The following is a 24,812-nucleotide window of genomic DNA, read 5'->3' on the forward strand; positions in this document are numbered from 1 at the left end:
GTAAACTGTCCCTTTAAAATGTATAGAGCATAATGGGAAAATGAGAATTCCTTATGAATATCCAAGATATGCTTTGAGAAGTCTTAATGAATGCAAAGGGGCAGTAATGATGATTTAATATACAGTATGCTATACATACAAAACCTGCATGCTATAAAAACCTGGTCCTTCTGTTTGCGAAAGAAGTGATTTAAATGCTAAAGTAAAGACTTTGTTTGGCTTCCATGGGTCCATCCAGTTTTCCAGTTCTGGCAACACTACAGGTCTTCTCCATTCATGATTGAGTTGCTTATTAGAGCTTGTCTTTGTCTTCGTCCACGGCTTGATTTCTCATTGTGCCTTTATTTTGGCTCAGGTAGTAGCATCCATGTTTTTGCCCTCAGTTCTGATTTGTCTCTCTGTCTGTCGGAGCTTCAGTAAGCGCTTGATTTCACCTCTGCAGAGTCCATCAGCTGTTCAGTTTCTTAATAAGGGGTTCCTCACCAGGGGCTGAAAAGAGGAGGATTTGGCTTCAGGTGCGACACTCCAAAACCTTAGCATTTAGCAAATATGTGTCCATTACATCCTTGAATCAGTGCATATACATGGACGATACTGTCATTTATGATCTCCAAAATGTAATACAGAATGTGTCCCATTCATGCAGTGTTTCAATTCACACATAAGATTACAGTTGACAAAATGAACAAAACAAAATACAGAGAGTCCAAGACACCAGTTCTGGTAACTTTGACAGTACGTGAGAAAGGCAGATGATGCACACGGCGTGTTCACGATGCCATGACAGCACTGTTGAGGGATGCTATTCAGCACACGTAAAAACATTTGGGTTATCTGAATGGAGAGCAGTATGACTGACAGGTCACACAGAGAGAAAATGCGCTTTGATGAACAGCACGGCGCAGCTGTGAATTTCTGCAGTGTTTGCAGATCGCAATCTTTGTGTGTGCAGGTTATGAAGAAATTCATCGCCATTGAGAAATGTAAATTTTTTCACCGTGTGAATGAGAGGGGCTCTTGGTATATGGAAGCTTTCAGATGAAGGACAAACACCACAAGTTATTTTATTGTAAAATGTGGCAAATAAAGTCTCAGGAAATGCTGCTACTCACCATGATAGTCGTTACAATCACGGTTCTATTCTCCATGCCAGATGTTTCATTGGGAAGCAAGGCTTGATCCTGGGTTAGAACCAATTTATCAGCATCATTCCAATATCCAATCTGGAGATGGGACAAGGATGAGAATGAGACGCCAGACCCAACTGAGAGCAAATGAATACATGTAAGCTTGCCCATATGGGTAAATGTGCGGCAAGTATTTTGTCTAAACCATGCTAAACAGTCACACTTTATTTTAAGGTCCAATTCTCACTATTAACAAACAATTAACTATCCCTTTTGCTTCAATAAACTCCTAGTTTGATGCTTATTAATAGTTAGTATGGGTAGTTGTTAAGTTTAGGTATTGGGCAGGATTAGGGATGTAGAATATGGTCATGCAGAATATGTGCTTTATAAGTGCTAATAAACAGCTAATATTGTAATAATAGGGATGCTAATAAGCAACAAGTTAATACTGAGAATCGGTACCTATACTAAAGTGTTACCAGCAAAACTATTTATTATTCATCTTTAGCCATTAACATTCATTTTAAGGACAAAAATGTTTAAAAATACATTTAAAATATCTTCTTTTGGGTTTCAAAGAAGAAAGTAAGTGTTTATGTAGATGCTAAAGACGAATGTTGTTATTTTGTGTGGTTTAAGAGCACGGTGTCACCGCGTGTAACATTTTGCTGTGGGTTGATAAACTGTCAGGCTGAGGAGACGCGAGCAGCGGCGTGTTCCCGTGTCCTTACGAGACCCAGATGAACGGGAAAAAGAAGAGCCAGGCTCCAGTATCTGCCTAAAGCGAGGCTCACGACCGGCTGATAAATGAGTGCCAAACCCTGGCGGCTCATTCCTGTGCTCCCCTCCTCCTCCTTTTCCCATCACTCTTCCTCTGGTGCACTGCTCAACAGCAGCCAGGAGCCGCCACACTCCATAAAGCATGCCAGAGGCAGAGGACTCCCCGTAACTTTAGAAGAAGGCGTGTGACATGAGACTTTATGGTACATACATAGCTCTGATGCTAAAACCACCAGGCCATTCAAGGCCAAACTTTGTGCATTATTTAACAACTGTACATTTGGTTGCAATTATCTACAATTTTGCAAATAGTTTGAGAACAGACTATTTGAAAATAAATACCCTCTCATTTTTATGTCTTATCACTGAGACTGTTTCTTAGCTAAATATAATTTGAACAGATTTCATTTGATTTCCCACAATCCCACAGGGGCATGACAGTCAAAGCCTGCTTGTCAAATAGCCCACTCGCTCCGTCAGCTAACGTGGGTAGAGAAAACTCTGTCTCACTGGAAACACTGTGGGGGAGATTTGGTGCCAGAGTAGAAATAACGACCGTTTCTGTAAAAAATGATCATCCATCAGTCTTAATAATTCATATTTTATAAGGTTTATAAGGCAGATAAAATGGCTGTAAAACACGATTTTCACCATGTAAAGAGATCCATAAATGCATGAAATGGGAATGCGGTGGTGAAGTTCTGTAAGAGACTTACAAGATGTTACATTGTACAAAAGAAAACGCTGACTATAAAATAATAAAGACTCATCAGGGTCTCCTGGGATTGTTCTTGCAGAAACAGCTGCATCAAGTGAAGCACAGAGCGTTAAGCACATCAAGAAAGACAATGAATTACACCGAAATGACACTCGACAGATGTAGAGAGACAGACCAAAAGCAAAGCATGATTACGCTTTCCCAGAATCAAAGATAAATCTGGACAGAAAATACCCAAGTCAGACATACAATATCAGAGTTGAAGAACTACCAATGCTTGATGCAAGAATGACTTCTTACCCTTCTGGGGCCGTTACTTTTTAATTCGAAAACATCCATAGTGTAGTTGACTCTGCGCCCGTAGTGGTCGAACTGGACATTTCCTGTTAATCCTTGGAGGCGCACCTGGATTGTAGTGATAAACAATGTAATTACAGGTTATCCAACCACTGCAAAGCACCTCAAAACACTTTCATTTACACAGTCATGTGCTTTCTTGAACTTTAACATCTCTTTCTTCTAGAGGCATTACCCTACACCAGTGTTTCTCAAACAGGGGTCCATCTAAAATAGACATAAAATCCTTTTAACCATGAACAAACAAATAAAATAAAAAAAATGATAAAAATCTGAAAACCAATGCAATATTTACAGTGGAGCCAAATCATCAGCAACTAAACTATTGAGTTTGCATCAGGACTAAATATAAATACACAAAAGGATCATAAATTCTACCCGGACTCTTTTAGCGACGAGGCAGTAGAGCATGTTAAATGTGAGAAAGATGAACTCAAATTTATTTCTTATCTATCTGTGTATAATTGAAAGCAATTAAATAATTTCCTGCTGATAAAACACTCACGATTTAGTTATTTATAGTATTTTTACATGTTTGACATGCACTTCTCTGTCTCTATCTTTTAGATTTCTGTGACAGTATTTACATAGCAAATATCAAGTACTATCGAATGTTAATCAATATATTTTTTATGTATTTGTTTGTGAGGTGTGTTGTTGGGGTCTGAGAACAGTTTGTGGTTTTAAAAATTTGACACACACATTTCACATCTTTCTTGCTCTCACCGTGTCACCGTATCCGTCTTGTTTTCTGCCACTCTCTCCTGTTTTGGTTCTCGCTTTCTTTATCCTTATAGTTTCCTCTATTACACCTTTCCATTTTCCCTGTCATTTTCTACCTTCCATCGATTCAAATTTTCGTCGATTACTGTTCTGTTCAGCCTCAGCCCTCTGTCACCTCACAGCCTTGTTCTTCCACATTTATTTCTGTCTTCCTCCCATTAAAACACTGCACAAAACATTTTTCCCCCATCTCATATAAAGCCTGAATTTGCTCATCTGTGCATGTGACCTGTTTGAGTGTGCGCTCCATGTCGATGCCCTGGTTCCAGGGGGCAGCGGGGTTGGCTAGGCAGTCTCCAGCATTGCCCCTGCGGGAGATGTCCACTTTCTGTCTGCGAAGGTTCCTGAAGGCTTCTGCCATCACCATCACGCCGTCATATGTCAGAGCGGAAGTGTACTACAGAAAAAGAGGTTCATGGAAAGGTCAATATATACATATACAGTAACACTTCAGTGGTGTTTTAAAGGTTCATATTGTAAACATTACTTCATTAGGTTCATTAGGTAGGTTCATTTTATTAATCTACTTAAATGTTAATATCTAAATTTCAAGCTAACCTATAAATGTACTATTCTTCTTTAGTAGCTTTTGCATAAAACATTCCATATTGTTAATTTATAACATCTGAAATGCTAAAAAAGAATATCTTTGTATTACACTAAGTGTTTATACACCCCCCCCCCCCCCCCCCCCCCCACACCTCTTTGGGTCAGAAAGATTTTTTTAAAAGGACTTTTTTACTTTTAATCAGCAAGGACACATTACTTTAATCAAAAGTGTCCATAAAGAAAACAAATCTTCTTCTGATTCTTTTTTGAATACTGAGAAAAATTACAGTTTTCAAAAATATTAAGAAGCACAAATGTTTTGAAGGTTACTAATAAGAAATTTTTTCAGCACCAGATCAGCAACTAAGAATGATTTATGAAAGGTGACCAATAAGACTGAAGTAATAGCTGTTTAAAATGCAGCTCTGCCATCTAAGAAATAAATTACATTTTAAAATATATTAAAATAAAGAACAATTTTTTACTTGTATTAATATTAATAACAAAAAATAAAAAAAATCCACTGTAGAAAAATATGGCAATTGACCAATCAGAATCTGTTACTCCAGCATAATGTTATTTATAAGTGCTTTGCATATTCACTTCAGTGTCTATACTATACCAAAATGCTGATTATTAAACACGAGTCAATCAACCTGACTACATTAGGTTTACACTAACGAACGCCATTTGTAAAGGCTGGCGTCCTCATGAGCAGAAGACAACCAAGAGGAATCATAGGGGACAGTGGTCTGTGTTTTGCAGCTGCATCAAAGGGGGAAAAAAAACTAAAACAGAGCATTGGACAAACCAAAAACAGCAAGAGAAAAAGAGGAGAGCACATGCTTGTCACTGCACATATTAGGAGCAGAAAGAGCATGTGAAATCAGTGATTTCTGGCACAGTAGCTGTGAGGCGCTTCCTGCTCAGTCTCTGGTGGGTGGGAGTCGGGGGAGGGCCGGTCAGCTGCTATCAGAGGCTGCCCTGATTGCACCAATAAGTGGCTTGTGCTCTTTCTCTCTGTCTCGCTGAGATAAAGCGGCACGAAATGAATCACTGCCGGCAATGCATGGTATTTTTACTAAGAAATAAGCGTGTGTCCTTCAGAGGCCTGATGCTTCGTGCCCTTGTTTTTCATCTGCTGTTGTGTTTCTTATTGCTATTTTAGAGAGTCTGACGTGGTTTGTTTCATCACACTGAGTCAGATGAGGTCACCTGAGCTGAACGTACATATATGCACACTGTTACAGGAAAATACCCCTGTGTGTTCAGAATGTCCCGCTTGCTTGATGTTTGACGGTTGAAAGAAGCCACTCTGGCTGTGCTGTGAGAGGGTTTTTGGTATTCCATCAGCAGATCTCTAGTGTAAGACCTGGGACTCTTTGTACCGTTACAAACACAACACAAAACACACAGAAAGACCCCTGGGCTACAATGGCATACAGGGAGCAAGACATGGAATGACAGAGTGAGTTTGAAATAGAGAGAGATAACAGGAGATTGAAGAATGTTTTTAAAGAGATAATTCATCTAAAAATAGCGTTTTTTATCATTATTTGTTACCCTCATGTGATTTCAACCCGAATGCTGTTGTTTTTCTGCATGTTTGTACCCTACCTTTCAGAAATTTGAGTAAGATTTGTTAATGTTTTAAAAAGAAGTCTCTTATGTTCACCAAAACTGCATCTATTCAATCAAAAATACATCAAAACAGTAATATTTTGAACTATTACTGCAATTTAAATAATGGTCTTCAGTGTCACGTGATTTTTCTGAAATCTTTTTAATATGCTAATTTGGTGATAATTTATTATTATTATCAATGTTGAAAACAACTGTGCAGCCTAATATTATGATAATGTTTTTTGTTTTTTTTTAGGATTCTTTTAATAATAGAAAGTTCAAAAGAACAGCATTTACTTTGAAACATAATAAATGTCTTTATGGTCATATTTGGTCAATTTAATGTGTCCTAGCTGAATAAAAGTATTAATTTATTTTTAATAAAAAAAATCTTACTCACGCCAATTTTTTAACGGGTTTTTAATGGTTAAAGCAGCATAAAATAGTTTAAAAGCCCTTTTGTGAAGAATGTGAAGAAATTTGGGTCACTGCTGAGTCACATCAGTCTGATTTGTGAATGATTCATTCTTTTGAACAGACTCTTTTTAATAAACAAATTTCAGAGTTTATGAATTCAACTGCTCCGGTTCTCATTTTGACTTTTTTGGTCATTTTTAAAGAACTGAAGTGGTCATTGTGTATATATATATATATATATATATATATATATATACACACACACATATATACACACAATATGTTAAAAAAAATATATATATATATATATAATGGAAATGAATGATTCTCATAAAGTAAATAATTACAGGATTTTTATTTTTGAGTGTACTGTCCCTTTAAGGCAATGTTTTTAAATTGACTCTACCCACCGTTTCATGACCCGACATTAATTATCAAAGATAACAGGACTCTCTTTTGACTCCCGCAGGACAGAAAGGAAGTACTGGAAAATAGTTGCAGTTGAATCACTCCAGCTAATGCCATGTGCTCCCCTAAGCCCTAAAACACATGGATTGATCCCTGGAGAAGGTGTGTCCTCACTAGACGGTGCCTTCGGGACTCTTCCGATAGCCTCAGCAGGAAAGGCTAACAGCTCGGAGATTTTATGAGGTTTAGGGGTGTAGCTTAAAGTATTTGGGATGAAAGACGGAGCAGCCGAGTTGAAATACCACAGGGTGAGTCTGTGAGAGTGTATATGTGGATCCGTGCATGTGTTGACATGGTTGGACCACAGCATCTCATTTACACCCAACAGTGTCCCTCCCCAGCATCCTGCTCTGGCCAGCGGTGTGCAGTGAGAAGCAGCCGCCTGGTAAAGCGATGTCCCCTCAGGCCACGCCGAAGGGATTTCCGTTCCTGCGGCGCATTACCGGGCGGGGATCAATGCAACCGCCCTCCAAAGAATGTCATCCTCATTGGGCCCCAAGGGGAAAGTGAGTCCCAGTAAAAACGGATCAACAAAGACCTTGCTTTCAGGACGCAGACATGAACAGGCGTATCAAATCATGAGCAGGATTCTTCTGGTGAGACGAGGATGAATGAAGCAGTTTATGATAATTTAGGTGTGTAATTCACAGTACGGGTCAAAGTGATACGGTTTGTTACACAATGTTTTTATGTTACTTCAATACATCAGCACAGCTTCTGTTTTTGATATTCCAGTTCTGGTATAAAACGCGCAGTTTATAATTCTTGTGACTGTGCTCTATCATTATTCTATCAACCCATCCTTCCATCCATTCATCCTTTCTACCTTTATTTCTCCTTCCATCCATTATTTCTTCTTTGCTTATTTCTACAAACTAAACCACCAACATCATTCATTCCTTCTTTCTCCATTCTTCTATCTTTCCATCCATTCCTCTTTCTTTCCTTTCTTTCACAAACCCAACCATCCATCCATCCATCCTCCCTTCCTTCTTGTCTCTATTTCTTTCCTTCCTTATACCCATCATCATTTTTCCTTTGTTTATATTTTGTTCTTTCCTTCCTTCATTCCACAATCCCAACCACTCACATCTATGAATCATTCCATTCATTCATCCTTCCTTTCTTCCTTCATCTATCCATCCTTCCTTCAACAAGCCCAACCACCTTTCCTTCCTTCCTTCACCATCCATCCCTTCCTTTTTCCTTTGCCTATATTTCTTTCTTTCTTTCCTTCCTTCATTTCACAAACCAAACCACCCACATCCATTCATACTTCACCCTTTCTCTCTTCCTTCATCTATCCTTCCATATATCCTTTTTCTTCCATCCATCAATCCATCCATCCTTTCACCCACCCATCATCATTTCTTCCATCCCTTCCTTTTTCAGCTGTTTATATTTCTTTTTTCCATCCTTCATTCCACAAATCCATCCACTCACATCTACCCATCTTTTCATCCTTCCTTCCTTCAACAAACCCAACCTCCCATCCTCCCTCTTCCTTCGTCTATATTGGTTTCCTTCTTCCAACCATCCATCAATCCCTTCCTTTTTTCCTTTGTCTATATTTCTTTCGCTCCTTCCTTCCTTTCTCAAACCCAACACCCACGTCAATTCATACTTCACATTCACCCTTCTCTCTTCCTTCATCTATCCTTCTATCCATCCTTTTTCTTCCAACAACCCATCCTCCTTAGTTCCATCATCCTTTCCTTTTTCACTTGTCTATATTTATTTATTTCCATCCTTCATTCCTTCCTTCTTTTCTTCCTAAAACCATCAATCCATCCCTTCCTTTGTTTATATTTCTTTCCTTAATTCCCTCCTTCCACACGCTAATTTTTTTCTTCCTTTTTGCTTACATTATTCATCCATCCTTTCCTTCCATGCACCCACCATATCATCCATCTTTCCTTTCTTCCACCCACTCATCCATCCATCCATCCTACCTTTCTTTCATCTTTTCTTCCTTACTTGCACCTATACTTTTTTCCTTCCTTCCACTATCCATCCATCCATCCATCCATCCATCCATCCATCCATCCTTCTACCCACGCTTTCTTCGTTCCTTTGATATCCGTCCGTCCGTCCTTCCTTCCTTCCTTTCTTGCTGACATTATCCATCCATCCATCCTTCCTTTTTCCCTTATACCAACCCAACATTCTCCCTTCCTTGGTTACATTATCCATCCATCGATCCATCCATGCATCCTAAATTTTTTCCTTACGCTGACCCGTTCATTTAAAATGTTAAATGTTTCTGCCTTACTTAACCTTGACACACGCTTATAAAACCATTGGATGTGATCATCAGACTCATTCCAGAGATTCAAGTGTTTTCTCAAAGTGGCTGGAGGGACTCAAACAGGGCGTTTATGCATTTATGCTAATGTATCTGATTTCAAAGTGCTTCCACACTGTACTGGACCATGCGACCGTACCTTGGGAGGAGCGTCAGACCCGGGATACTCGCGCTGGTCCAGCTTGTTCCATCGCTGCATGAGTTTAATAACCATGGGATTGCTGAAGTCCACCAGCTGAAAGCCTGTCACATTGGCTCCCCCATGCATGAAACGCTCCAGATTGATGTCCTTAAAACCCTGCCAGAGCAAAGAAGGGGAAAGAGTAAGAAATACGGGGGGGGGGGGGGGGGGGTTATTAAAACGTAGTTGGCAATGCAGCGCTACGATAAGAGAAATTCCACACACATCCAGCTCGCCTCTGTGAGCCAATTCCGTGCACAGCCAGAGAGCAGCGAGAGAGAGCACGCTCTGCAGCTCGCAGCATCATTAAAACACTGTCACCACCACTCACACTGGAATACGAATTAGTCTCTCAAATTGACGTATCTTGCTTAAAGAAAAGCGAGGATTAAGAAAGAAAAAGAACCAGTGAGGGCAGGAGACAGAGAGGCAGAGACAACTAAAGAGAGAGAGAGAGATAGAGATCAGTGGAGTGGAGAGGAATATGTAGAAAAAGTAAGAGACAAAGCAGAATATGAAAGGAGGACAAGCTGACAGGGAGAATAAGGCGATAAAGGAATACAATTTAGCTCACCAAATTTGCCATGATGTAATGGTAGCCTTTGACATGCTTGCCGACACTCACAATCTGTGGAGATAAACCAGACATTACAGTGAGGGCAAATCCTAAAAGCAAATACAGTTGTCGGCATTCACCCAGCATATGAATGCACAGCAGAGCTGTAAGCCTTTGGGAAAGCAGAATTCTGCTGTTATTAATTATTTCTAATCAAACAGGCTGCCTTTTCCCACACTGCTCTGTAATTTGAGGAATATTGAAGCAAACACCAGCAAGAATATCTTAAAATGATTTTGACAGCTACAAAATGTTGCAAGAGGAAATATCAAGGGATCAATTTGCAGGGAATAAAGAAATATGCCCTTCTAATGTGTCATTTCTGCAACTGAATTACTTGAGGAAATCTGTTCTTTGTTCCCTCAGGATCTTGTGCTTGTGCATGTTTAATTATGTTTGGTTAACCCTGATGCACAATGTACAGTACAGTTTATAGACCTTTAAAAACATTTTTAACCATTCTGGGTGTGATGTTCCATTACCTTTCAACCTGTCCCATAATTTTCTATGACTGTGTATTTTATATTACTTTGTGTAAATACATAACACACGTTTAAAATAAAATAAAATAAAATAAAATACCTGTAGAATATCTACCTGTGTCTTGTATTTCAGGAAATACAGACAGGTAAATATATGCAAATTATTCAACCAAACAAGATAAAAGAAACAAGGAACATTTTCATTCAGCAACAGTATATATATATATATATATATATATATATATATATATATATATATATACACTTTTTTTTCTGTCCACCCTAATTGTATAAATTAAAACAATAAAAAAAATATATATAAAAAAGAATAATTAACGGTTACCATTTATAAAATATACATATATTTTTGCAAATATATAAATAGAAATAAATTATTGTATTTAACTTTTTTTAAATACAATAATTTATGCATTTGGCATTGCTTTTGACTTGAAAACCATCCTCTTATCTCACCTGTTCCAGCATGTTGTTCAGTCTCTCTGCCTCCAGGTCTATAACAAACGTCTTTTCCTGCCTGCGGTCCAGGTCTTCGAGAAGCTGCCGGTAACTGGCATCATTAAAGTTCTCGACACATATGGCGCTGACCTGCCAACCATTCTGGCCCGCCTTTTCCATGATAGCTTGCAGTATCGCATACCCTATGACAAAAAAGTGACAGCGAGGCATTTGATCAGCATGTGCATCAAACCACTGAAGGCTTGAACCATTGAGCCACGTCTCTCATTTATTCAGAAAGAATGTGATTTGTGGCATTGTCAGTGAGTCATTCCTGCACCAGTGCGGTACTCTCTCATCTGCAAGTGCAGGCCTGTGAGCCATCACATGGCGCAGATCGTAGGGCGCTGATACGAACATCCCATCCTTCCATGCGGACTCATTTTAGGCCTCAATCCCCACAAAGCTTACATTCCCAGAAGCCTCAACAGTACACAGATAAATGGACAAATACATCACATCTCTTCGGTTGCATGAAACAAATCTCCTGCATCCTTAAAATAGAAGCCATCATCATGCAGCGATACACGTTTCGGTTAAATTGGAAGACAGAAAGTTGCTTTTTGTCACCTTCTCCAAGGTGTGATTGAGGCTTCCTGAGAGCTCCATTAAGGAGCTTGTGATTCTAGCTACTGGCCTCAGTGCTGCTTGTACTAATCAGACAGGGCTGGTGTTGGATATGTTAATCTAGCTGTTTGAAATAGGCACTCGGAGCCTCTGAGGCCCACTTGACTCTAAGATGAGCAGATGTCCCTGTAAAACGGACCCTTATGGTAACAATCAGAATTTGGCAACGAAGCTCTCTCGGCTCCACTATTTAATGGATTAACCTGTGCTTGATCTGGCAACCCTTTTGCTCAATCGGGTGTCTGATCGCTACTGCTTCTACCCTAAACTGCCAAATGGGGCAGTATTTATGCAAATGGATCTATCTAGATATGTCCAAGATAAAGAAAAAAAAAATGAACATATTTTGTTACACTGTATATATAATATTATACCCAATCACTCAAATTCACCCCAAAATTATTATTTTGTCATTATTTACACACCATCTTGTCATTTCAAACCTGTATGTCTTACTTTCTTCTGTGGAAGACAAAAGAAGATATTTTGCAAATAAAAAGTTTATTTGTTTTTTTTTGTCCATTCACTATAAGTCAGTAGGGTTCAGTGCTGTTTTGGCCTCCACTGACAAAAATATATTTCAAAATATCTCGATTATGTACTCTAGAAGTAAGTAACTAATAGATAAAAATGATAAATAAATGAGTATTACAAACACTGAGACATGTTAGAACTGCATTTAATCCATTTGTGTAATTGGCAGATGGTTTTATCCAGAGTGTTTTAAGGTACATGTTTTATTGGCATGTGTGAAAATCAAACCCACAACCTTGATGTTTCTAGCATCATGCTCATACCAGTTGAGCTACAGGAACATTATACATTAAATGCTGGCTGAGCAACCACAGTGTTTACCAATGCCCTGATGCTCCCAGGATTCGTGCAACATGAATAGCTATGAATTAACATATCAAAGCACTGTACATTATGGCTGATGTGGACATAACATGCCAGTATGTTAAACAAACAGCAATCAGTCAAGTAGGCTGATTACATACACATACACATTCACAAGCAAACGTGCCCAACCTCACACACTAAACTACACTCTCAATATCTGCAGACACCTGCAGTATCGACCACTAACTCTGCCATCTATTTCAAATAACAGCCTCTGCTGCTAATAATTCAAGCCCCCCAGTGGAGAATCCAGCTCTGATTAATAGCTGAAAAATCAGTTGCTTGGTGTGTCATGTGCTTATGTGAATATCCATGTATGTGCAAGAACCAACCAGAACCAGAATCAGCATTAGAGCTGCCAGAATCCTCCCTTCCCCCCTCATCTACCATCCAGCCCAGCAGGGGGAAGCAGTCCTGTGTGTGTGTGTGTGTGTGTGTGTGTGTGTGTGTGTGGTAGTCAGAGGTAGAGAGAGAGAGAAGGGATGGAGAACAGACCATGAAAATGCAGTGAAGTGCCAACCTCTTACACTAAACCATTCATCATGTCCACATCCCGCTCAGATAGTATCTGTTCAGAAGCTCTCACAGCACACTGAGTCTAAAGTAACTCAGCCAGTAGTCTAAATAAGGACCATCAGGACAAAATCTGTGCTTTTCAAGAGCTCCAAAGCACTAATATTGTCCGACTGGTAGGACTCATAAAATGATACCCTGAATGTCTTCTGACATTTGTCGCAATCATTTCAGAAGTGATGAGGGCAGAATGTTCACAGTAGGAGTGTTTTTTCTGCCCACTGACCAAGATTAATAATTTTCTTTTTGTCTTAAATGAACGTATTGAATGAATGTATTCTTAAATGAAATGTATTCAATTCAGTTTTGTATTCAATTCAAATTCAATTCAAATATATATAAATTATACACACATGCTCAGGAGCAATAAATAGCTTTGTTTTTATTCCAATTATTATTATTATTACTATTATTAGCATTCATATTAACAATAAAATAATTTATTAATATAATAATAATAATAATAACCATTATATATTATAAACACACATTACTTATAATAAACATACTCTATATGAATACATTGCCTGGCAACCATAAACAGCCTGTAGTTTTTATTCCAATTATTATTAATTTACATATGTATATATTTATTTATAATTAAGACAAATAAAATAACAAACACAACAGTTTATTATTATTGTTACCAACAGTGTAATAATAATAATAATAATAATAATAATAAATTATAACTATTATAATTATTACATCGAATATTTAATTGTTATCATACAATTTTATTACATTTACTATATTTTATAATATTGCTTTTGCTGCTGTTTAATACAAGCAATAAACCTCTCAAGGCTGAGCATTACAGTAGATATCAGCAATAATTTGTATGAAATGTATCGTTCTATATGACAGGAAATCTATTTAAATGTGTTTTAAAAGAAACAAAAAAACAGTGTGTGGAGAAGTTGGTCCATCCTCCACCTATGGATCTTACAATGGTGCAACATAACAATGGATGGGCAAACATTACTTCTCTGTAGAAAATTCACTGTGGCTTTTTGCTTTATATAAAAAAGGCTTATTTACTGTATAAGCACTTGATAAAGTAGATACAAGGATCTTGAATGCTCTGATTCTGCTAACAATTCAAAAATATTTGATTAAACTCACCATATGGAAACTTTGCAAATAAGTGGCCATATGGGATGTGAAGGAAAAACACATGCCTGGGGGAGATGTGAGAAGACCAATCATAGAAACTCTAAGAAATCTGCACGTCAGGAACATTCGTGAAATGACAGAGAGCAGCGCGTATTATACACGCACAAGACAACACAGATCACTTCTGTTATTTATAGGATACTGTGCAATGAGCTCTTATGATTTACTGACTCAGATGACAGGAGGATATTGTGCTCGTCTTTCAAAGGAAGTTGGTGCATTTCAGAAGTGTGTCAGACCTAAAGCCACAACTTACCTCTGGGGCTAGTCTTAGTCTAGCACAGCAGAGCAAGATGAGAAAAGAAAAGACACTGATGGAGAGGATAGGAGAGAGAGACAAGTAAGAAAGAAACAGAGTGACTGTGTTTCTGGCCAACAAACAGCTCATTAGTCTAACAAAGAGATTAAGACCTGGCCCTGCTCTCCAAAGAATAAGCCTCTCTTAATAACAGGCTCCCTGGAAATACAATTCTGAGTGGCTCATTCCTACTCACCTGATTCCATGAGGCAACCAATAAAGTAAAATTTACATTGTAAACTCACTCGCACATTGATCCAAACCTATATGACTTTCTATCTTCTGTGGAACATAAAAGGTTTTTTACTTCATATGACTATATTCTAAGTTCTCTGAAGTCATATGTCAGGTTTTTCTGACATAATCTTGACATCTGCCCTAGGTCTCTTTGAAAGTTCAAGCCAGTTCATTCTAGAACTAGCAATGACAGATTATTCTTCTGAGTCCTATCTTTTTTAATGAATTAGGTGTTTAATTTCACTGATTCTGTTCTCAAATTCAAGTCAGTTAACAGCCTTTGGAGAGGAAGATTATCCATCCTTTTTAAAGCTTTAAATCTCTGTCCTCATTCATTGTAATTGCATGAAAAAAGTGACCAGCCAGATTTGTGAACCAGATCAATTGGTTAACTGAAAAGAACTGACTCAAAAGAACACAAAGCAGATAAGTTTGATTCTCAAATTTGGATCACCAACTCAAAAATGACAAATTTGGGTTTGTTGTATCCAAAAATTGTTTCACGCTTTATGGTTCTTCTTATGGTACTTTTTTTTATCCTTTTTGGAGCTTGGTTACTAAACTAATGCTGTATATAAAATAGCTGTGTAAAGGCACTTCAAAATGATTCTGTATGTGTTTAATGGATAGAAGATAGAAGATAGAAAGTCATACAGGTTTGGAAGAATAGAGTAAGTAAAATATGACAGAATTTTAGCATTTTCATTTTTGGTGAACTTTTAGGTGAAGTTTTTGGTGAAGTCTTAAAGGAACTGTTCACCTCTCATGTTTTTCCAAGCCTGTAGACATTATGCAGTACATCATTTAAAATTCAAGTCTGTATGTACAACTATTAAAAACTTAATGTGAGTGGGTGTGTTTTATTGTCTTACCCCTGTCGGTATCGTAGAGAAAGACAAATCGATTCCAGTCGTAGTGGTCTAGCAGGCTGAGAAGGGCCCCTCGTATGGAGGGCCGCAGCTGTAAGACGAACTGGCTCTCGCCCTCCGTGGGGAAACTGGGCGTGATAAGGGAGATGTGTAGCGCACCGCAGAAGGACGTTAGCGTGTGAACCGACCTCTTGTCGTACAGGCCAAAAATGGCAAACACGCCCCGCGAGTACTGCGAACAGACTGCAAAACACAACAACACAGAGGAAGAGAGAGAGTTAGATGCTTAAAACATTAATTACATAAAACCTGAGGGAGTGCTGAACATTTACTTCACTTTAGAACAGTAGCTTACGTTATTGTTTTCTGTAAGTGTTTGAAATATTAATGAAAAAGACTGGGAAACTCTTCCACAACCTGAATAAGTATATTTATTCTTTACATGATTTCTATTAGCAGGTCAACTTATTTTTGTAGCTTTTAATGTTACACAAGAATTGCTAATTTACAAAATACAAAAGTCATCATTTAAGCCATTTTTTTTTTTTTTGTAAATGTCATGTTAATAAAAACGACACCCATACAACACTGATTATATTAATTATTACCAATACAAAAAAAAAAAAAATATATATATATATATATATATATATATATATATATTAAATACTAGAAGTCATTTAGGCATCAAAAGCACTGATATAAAGTATGAAAAAGTGATTTTTGAGATTATATTTATCATTGTTATTAAATTAATTTATTTTTAAAAGAATAACTTTAAGGGAGCAGTATGATCTTTAATAACTAAACACAAATATATCTTATATCTAAATGTAAAAATATGGGAAAGCATTAACAACATACTTACTAATTTAAAAATAAACTTAAATTTACTTAAAAATAAATTTCAGCAATACTGGTTGATAACCTATGAGGTACGTACACATAAACACACAATACTGTTCAGAAGTTTGGGGCCGATAAGATAAAAAAAAAAATACTTTTATTCAGAAAGACAGCATTAAATTGATCAAAAGTGACAGTGAAGACTTATAATTTTACAAAAGATTTATATCTCAAATAAATTATGCTCTTTTAAACTTTCTATTCATCAGAGAATCCTGAAAAGAAATTAATTGGTTAATATTTATAAGAATAAAATAAACTTTCTAAGTAAAACTGCAACAACATGTCACAATATTACTAGTTCACTGTATGTTTGAAGAAATGCAGTTTAAATGAGCGCAAGAGACTAAGCAATCTCATATACCGTATATAGAGTAGAAGCTAACGGAACCATGCTAAACAGCTAAAACTTGTCACCTTGATTTAACACTGGAAAGAGGCTACATGGTGCTTGCTTTCTAAACGGGCTTTCCAAAAAAAACACAGAAGAAAGAAAATGGAAAATTGGATCAGTTCTATGTGAACTTGCTCATTATTGAGTCAGAGCTGCATCTGTAAGTGCCTGCAGTATGCAATATACACTTTATATGCTGTATGATAATGAACTCCACGCTGCTTCTCCCTGTGTTTTTGCAATTCTGAGAAACTTCAGTGGCTGCTGAGGCAATGTCTGATCTACTGCCTCAGTCTGAAGTGAGTAGTTAAGCAGGCCCGTCTCTGAAAATGTCTCTCATGTCTGACGGTCTTGCAGTTATTGTTAGTTTTCTCCTTTTCATATTTCTTTCTTGCAGCAAGTCCGACTTCTCAGCTTTGAAGCTTAACTGCGGCACGCTAATGGAAAAACCACCTGGCTTTGATGATTTTCGTTTTCCCATTTCTGTTCCGAACAAACAGCCAAAAAGACAGCAGCATGTCAAAACTAACAACTTGCAATGTACGCTCAAGGCAATGAGGGCATTCTTGTCATCGTACACAAGTAGGCTTGTTTAATCGATTGTATCGTAATTACATATCACTGAACGTACAGCTTTGTCGTAGTTAGTTATTTTTGTATGATTCTGATTGGCACCAGCATGTGTCTGAAAGTAATTGTGGATTATTAGCAGGATCTCATTGTGCCGTAAGTATAGGCTCTTTGATCATGGATGTGCTAAAAGCACTATCTCCATGACTGCACACAGACTACATCTGCCTCGGATTGGGGGAAGGGAACGGAAAGACACCTGGATCTGACAGTGGGAAGCATCATTCCCACAGAGAAGCAGAGGCTAGTCACACACACACACACACACACACACACACACACACACACACACACACACACTTCAATATACAAAGCCAAACCAAGAACATACAGTGTTTCCAAACCTTTTTTGTCTCATGTACAGCCTTGTTATTAAAGCTCAAGTACCTCTTCATTGACAAAAACAGTAATGTGTTCATACTATACATGATTTAATTTAGTATTCCCAACGATATTATTAGATAGGACTTTTTAAAGAACAATAAATTCACGTAGTAGCATATGCTCTACTGTTCAAAGTTTGGGATTTTAAAATATTTTTGCTCACAGAGGCGGCATTTATTTTATTAAAAAAATGAATGTTGTGTAATATTATTATAATTTAAAAGAACTATTTAAATCATTTTAAAATGTTAATTATTTTTGTGATGGCAAAGCCATTACTCCAGTCTTCAGTGTCACATGATCCTTTGTAGCATGGTGATTTGGTGCTCAATTAACCTTTCTTGACATTTCTCATGTTAAAAACAGCTGAGCGGAAATAAAAGTATAAAATCTTTTTAACATTATGAATGCCTATACTGCCACTTTTGATCAATTTAATGCATCCATGCTGAATAAAAGTATTGATTTGGTTGAAAGAATATTACACGAGCACACGTTTGAACAGTAGAGCATAATTTATTTTTGTATCCCAATATTTGCTGTTGTTGTTGTTTAAAAGGTCCTATTTAATAATAATGTTAATGCCACAAGTGCCATACACACATATTTTAAAACACATTCCATACATTATTGTTTTCTTTCATCAAAAACAACAGAAAGATAACTAAATTACTATTATCATTTTAATATATTATCATTTAGTTTTAAATAATAGTTAAATATATCCTTCTTCTTATGAATTTCCCTGCAATACAGATACCTGTGGTTGGGAATCACTGCTCGTGTTTGCTTCTATTATATTTGCACGCTAGCAGAAACCACACACAGTCACCTCGCACACCGTCATGCCCTTCAACATCTGCACTCCACTTAAACAATTTTGTCTGAGACCTGCATAGCAAGTCATAACGCCATAGGCTGGATGTTTATCCAATCAGGGAGAGAAATAAGATTGCGGCAGATTTTTCACACTGCAGTCACTCTGTTCCACCTGATTTGCACAGTTAACCCTCTTTTGAATGCTGCTGAGTACATTCTCTCACAGTGCATATCCCAAATGAATATCTGCCACAAAAATGAGCACAAAGAGAACAGTATTGTCTGAACTTCCCCAATTTTACTGTCAGTTTCCTGTCATCCCAATCCACACAGCTCAAGGACACAGAAAATCATATCCCAGCACGCACAACACTGAAATATAAACACACTCATTTAAATTAATTAATACTCTGGGTTTGCTTGAAAATGACAATGACAACACTGATTATATTAATTATACATTAAAATCCTGGCCAATACAATAACCCAGTAATTAATGTCATGTTCTGGCTGATAACTGAAAAATAGGCAATATTCAAATTCTATAATTTAAGAAATAAAATCACAAATGGTATTTATGAAAACAAAAAGTAAAATCAAATGTTTTAAATGCTACATGTGCATTTCGACATAAAACATTAGACATGTATGAAAGTATGAAGTATGAAAATTGTACATTCATTTTGATATTTGCTAAAGATCTCATTTAACAGTGTTGTTAAAGATTAACTTTAAAGGGATAGTTCACCAAAAAATTTAAATTTCTGACCCTCCATAGACAGCAATGCAACTACCATGTTCAAGTCACAGAAAGGTAGTTAGGACATCATTAAAAAGTCCATGTGTCATCAGTTGTTTAACCTTAATGTTATTAAGCTACGAGATCTTTGCAAACAAAAAGTAGGCCTATTCTCGTAGCTTCTTAAAATTCAGTTTGAACCAGTAATGTCACATGGACTATTTTAACGATGTCCTTAATACCTTTCTGGGCCTTGAACGTGTCAGTTGTGTTGTTGTCTATGCAGGATTAGAAAACTCTCCGATTTCATCAAAAATATCTTAATTTGTGTTCTGAAGATAAACGAAGGTCTTATGGGTTTGGAACGACATGAGGGTGAGTAATTAATGACAGAATTTTTATTTTTGTGTGAACTACCCCTTTAAAAGGGCAGTAGATGATGGTATCTCTAATATCTAAACATCTAAATATAAATATATCATATCTAAACGCAAAAAAAGGGGAAATGAGCATGAAGAATTAAGTATTTGAAGTTGTCTGATATTCATCCAATATTTATCTACAAAATAAAATAACAACTCTGAAATTCCCTAAAGCAGCCTAACCGATTTTGTAGCAATATATGCTGTACATTCAAAATATATCTATACGTAAAACTAATGCTCAGAGTAATGCTTGTCGTCTGATCGTGACATAAGCATGCATCCAAAAAAAAGCATGAATGCTGACAGTTGCTGCACTGAATTGCTATATAAAGGCACTATAAAGCAATCAATAATCAAATAAGAGAAACCGAGACTGGTAAATACTAAACATGGGACCTTTCGTAGAATTATAGGCTTTAAATAGAACATTCTACCTTTCCTACGGGCCTAATAGGTTTTTGGACATTACTTTTTTTTAAAAGCACAGAAAAACGGACATTTCCAAGGACAGCTCTAGCCGAGGGAAAGGCCACCACAAAATAGTCCCGTCTGGTCACCACAGTGTCAAATGCACCATTAATGACAACTGAAATTCAATGTTTTAATAAACTAGAGACGAGTTTCACAAGTAGACAGGGCTTTGGGGGAAACCACAGTTATATTTTTTAATCTCACCTTGGTCTTGAGACTACATAAACGTGTTTCAGTCACAGTTCCCCTGTCTGCAGGGCTGGATATCTACTAAAATCACCACATACATCCCCGGGGAGAGAGAAAATGGGGGTGGGGTGGAGGTGTATGCGCTAAAGAGGACACGGAGGCTGCTTGTAGCAATCAAGACTGCAATTACGTTAGCAAGATTCGCACCAAACGCTCCTCCAGTCCAGCAACCCCCCCAAAGACCCGAAACTCCAGCTTGGTTGTTTTCTCTGTCAGACTGACCTTTTTAAAGGGACCACGTCTCTTTAGGAAAACAACCCAAGGAAGGTTTTATTTGACATTATCAAAAAGCCGCCGCTCTACAATTGGCAGTTTCCTCACTGCAATGGTCCATTTTGCTATAACCCACACTACCAATGACCCCTAAAGCGCCTCTACCAATATTCCACTCAAATGAACAAGCAGGTCAGTGCAGTTATCCCACACTTCCATAATCAATGGATGTCTGTGTGTGTGGATCGCACCATCAACATTTTGTTTTATATAACGTCAAGCACATTTAAAGGAACAGTTCACTCCAAATTCTGTCATTATTTTCTCACCTTCATGTTGTTCAAAACCTGTAGTCAGTGACAGTCAGTGGATTCCAGTGTTGTTTTGGACCCCATAGACTTTCTTCAGAATCCCATTCTGAAGAATTGCCTTTTGTGTTTCACAGACAAAACAAAGTCATACAGGTTTGAAACTACAGGCATGTGAGAAAATAATGACAGAATTAAAATTTTTGGCTGAATTTTGAAGAATGTTTTTGATACTAGGGGTGCGCAATAATGACAAATAAATATTTTCTGGAATTCTTTTGATGACAACAATTATGATATTTTGCTGAGCATGTTATTGTGCTGGTATTTTGGCAGGGTTAGGACTGCCGTGGACAGCTAACTCCCAAAGCTTGATAATCTTCATATTTTGTCAGGTGATTAGTTTGCAGTAATAATTTGCAGGAAAAGTGAACTTTTCCAATAAGTTTAAATAGATTTTTAAAATTGAGGCCAATTTTTCAAACCTAGCTAAATGTATGCATCATCTTTTGTGTCAAATAATAAGACACTATAGGGCTTTTACCAATCAAATTAAATCAGTATCAACAAATTTTGTGTTTGTAATGCAGCAGTGGCACAGAATCTGCATCTGAAGTGGCATTTAAATGCATTGACACAGACTGTTTAATTCGGGACATGAATGCAGTTAACCTGCAGTTACAAATGTACAAATTGAGTGTTAGCGTTAGTTCTGGCAGGTCACGTGAGTCAAGCTGGCATCAGCTGATACTCAGCTGATCACATCTACCTATAGGAATACGACACCTATCCCGGCATTCCTATATAAGCTCTATTCAGTATTAATCAGGAGCTTTTCCCGCTTGCTCAGGAGCAAAGCAAATTCCATCTCTATGGGAAAGCTTTCAATCAGGAATTTTCGTGGGTTAATTTCTCACAGAGTTCTCACCAGATTCAAGATTGTGAACTTGAATGTGAATTCGCCGCAATTGATATAAGCTGATAGACTCGGAAGTGACCTGAGCAAGCACTGCTTCTCACAACGATATATCATTGACATAGACTCCTGCCTGCAATGCCCGCAATTCGCTTAAGTTGTGCTAATGTGACTGCATCAACAACACTTTTACAAGAGATCTGCTTTCCCTGCTGGAAGAAGCAAAGATATCACGGAGGGTTAAAGCATATGTAACAACTGAACATTTAGCCCTTTATTCATCTCACTCTGAATGTCTTCACGAAGCTAAGCTAAGTTATTTTTTCATTCTCATTGCCTTATGCTATGTTGGCAATTATTCTATCATCAAATATTGCTCGTTGTTTAAGGCAGTTGTTCAGTAACATGTTTGTTTGCTAGGCATGCTGTTGCTTTATGCTCATTGGTTGTATCTTGACACACTGGTAACATTACCCAGTTAAACTTACCACAGTGAGGCTTATTTTTAATCTGTTTAAGGCTATCTGATATGAAACAGGCTTGCTGCTTAAGGCTCATCTAGTATTGGGAATTATGTTTCATTAAACTTATCCTACTATTATTTTCAAAACGCTGTGTTTTAAGTTATTGATATGCTGTTGCTTTAATTAGTGTACTTGTAACATGCTTGATAATAACGGGCAGTATGTAGATTTTGCTACCAAAGGTTATTAATGCTAACGATTATCTGGATAAGGGCAACATGGTGTTGCCTAAACTTTGGGTATTGACCATATGCTGTACTGCAATAAAGGGGCATGCTGCTCTTCTCAGCTGCTTATTAAAGAAGAGCACCCCTTCGCTGCTTCTCTTCTTCTTAAAGGGCATGCTGCCCCAGTCTATGCTATTTCAGAAGGTCTTTGCTTTAAAGCTGTTAGGGTATTGGGATTTTCTTGCTTTTAGGGCTTATCTAGTGCTCAGTATCATGTTTGTTGCTAGACCTGCTTGTTGCTTTAAATTATTGGTTGTTACTGCAAGTGCTGGTACTTCGTTAAATTTGCAACAGCAAGAAGCTAATGTTTTGCTGTTGTTTTGACCATCTGATTGTTCTTGAAATATGCTTGCTGCTTATGGATCCTCTAGTATTGGGACTGCTTTTTCCTTAAGTTTCTTTGACTACTGCAACATGCTGTGATTTAAGCAAGCAACATGCTTGTTGCAAGCTATCGAGTGTATTGGTAAGGATTTTTGTCTTCGCTCATGTGGGTTGTCAAGATTGAGGAAACGTAACACAACGAGCACAATGTCAGTGGGAGACGACACACCTGTAAACTGATGAGTTGATTTGAGTTGTTATATGCTGTTTTTATAGAGTTTTTAAATGGATGCTGAAGCTTTTAGGCCGGCGATCTCTTGAACCGTTCATTGTTTGCTCATATGGCTGCAGTACGCTGTGTTTGCTGCAGATTAGGCTGCCAATTTTAGTGCGTTTTCTGCAGTTTAGTTTAGTGCTTTTTCAGGTATTGCATTAAAGGGGCTTGCTGCTCTTCTTAGCTGCTTATAAAGAAGAGCACCCCTTTGCTGCTACTCTCCTCCGCCAAACCAAACTTTATGCTAAGTATCTATCATTTTGACGATAGTGGTCCTGACAGAAATTGAGCGTTAGCGTTAGTTCTGGCAGGTCACGTGAGTCAAGCTTGCATCAGCTGATACTCAGTTGATCACATCTACCTATAGGAATACGACACCTATTGCGGCATTCCTATATAAGCTCTATTCAGTATTAATTAGTAGCTTTTCCCGCTTGCTCAGGAGCAAATTACCCTCCTCCATCCCCAACTCCTCCTTTCGCACAGTCAGGACTTGGCTTTCTGATTTTCCTTGCTGAATCAGACTTCTTGAATAATGTTACACTTAAATATCATTAAGTACATTAATGATATCTGCTTTGTTCTGTTCTGTTAACCCTTGGGGGGATTGCTGCTCTCTCTGCTCATTCATGACAGGCTGCATGGATGGACAGGGAGTTTTGCCCAGAACAGAACCATACCGCCAAACCAAACTTTATGCAGAGTATCTATCATTTTGACGATTGTGGTCCTGACAGAAATAACGTTTTGACATTTTAAAAACAAAACGTTTAATAGTGATATTTGAATGATTTTGGGGAAAAAAAGAAAATATACTTTAAATGTAAACAGAGTTACCAGTAGGTGGCAGCAAATCACTGCATGAGTGAGTCATTGAATCATTAATTCAACCGATTGTTCAAAGGCTGATTGATTCAGTAAGGAAACACCATTATGTGTTGCTCAGAGAAGCAAAACAGCTCTGTAGCGCTGTTTGAAACCATTTTTGTTGACAAAATAGAGCAAAAACAGGAACTGAAGTTAATATTAACTTCTTGTTTATTGTAATGTTTTATAAAATCAATATCACATTTGCAATCATACTGATATTTCGAGAAAAAAAAAACTGTACTCTGTGTGATATTGACCATATCAGGCAACCCCCCCCCCCCCCCCCCCCAAAGAAATACATTAGGGCTGGGTAAAACAAGAAAAACGATTTCTCGATTTTAATAGATTCTTATTTTTTATGAACGAATATCAATTCTTAAATCCCAAGCAATGCTGTTTTCAGTTGATGAATGAACAATACATATAGCGCTTCCCATCCAATAAATCGCAATAGTCTAAGCTTTGTGCATTGTTACTTTTGATATGAAACAGTCTCAGATTTCAAATTCTGTCCATTTTATTAGGAAACTCAAG

The 24,812-nt window shown here is 37.5% G+C and overlaps 1 protein-coding gene across 1 annotated transcript in view; it reads right to left on the bottom strand.

Moving 5' to 3' along the window:
- LOC306862306 (glutamate receptor 4-like) overlaps positions 1-24,812 on the bottom strand; it is a 92,437-nt gene that overhangs the window by 22,444 nt on the left and 45,181 nt on the right. Inside the window, 7 exon segments of the mRNA XM_079405050.1 lie at positions 1,113-1,223; positions 2,929-3,033; positions 3,998-4,165; positions 9,270-9,428; positions 9,886-9,939; positions 10,884-11,068; positions 15,609-15,848. Coding sequence (XP_079261176.1) covers positions 1,113-1,223; positions 2,929-3,033; positions 3,998-4,165; positions 9,270-9,428; positions 9,886-9,939; positions 10,884-11,068; positions 15,609-15,848 — 1,022 coding nt within the window.

Source organism: Barbus barbus, assembly GCF_936440315.1.
Source record: "Barbus barbus genome assembly, chromosome: 43".
NCBI lineage: Eukaryota > Metazoa > Chordata > Actinopteri > Cypriniformes > Cyprinidae > Barbus > Barbus barbus.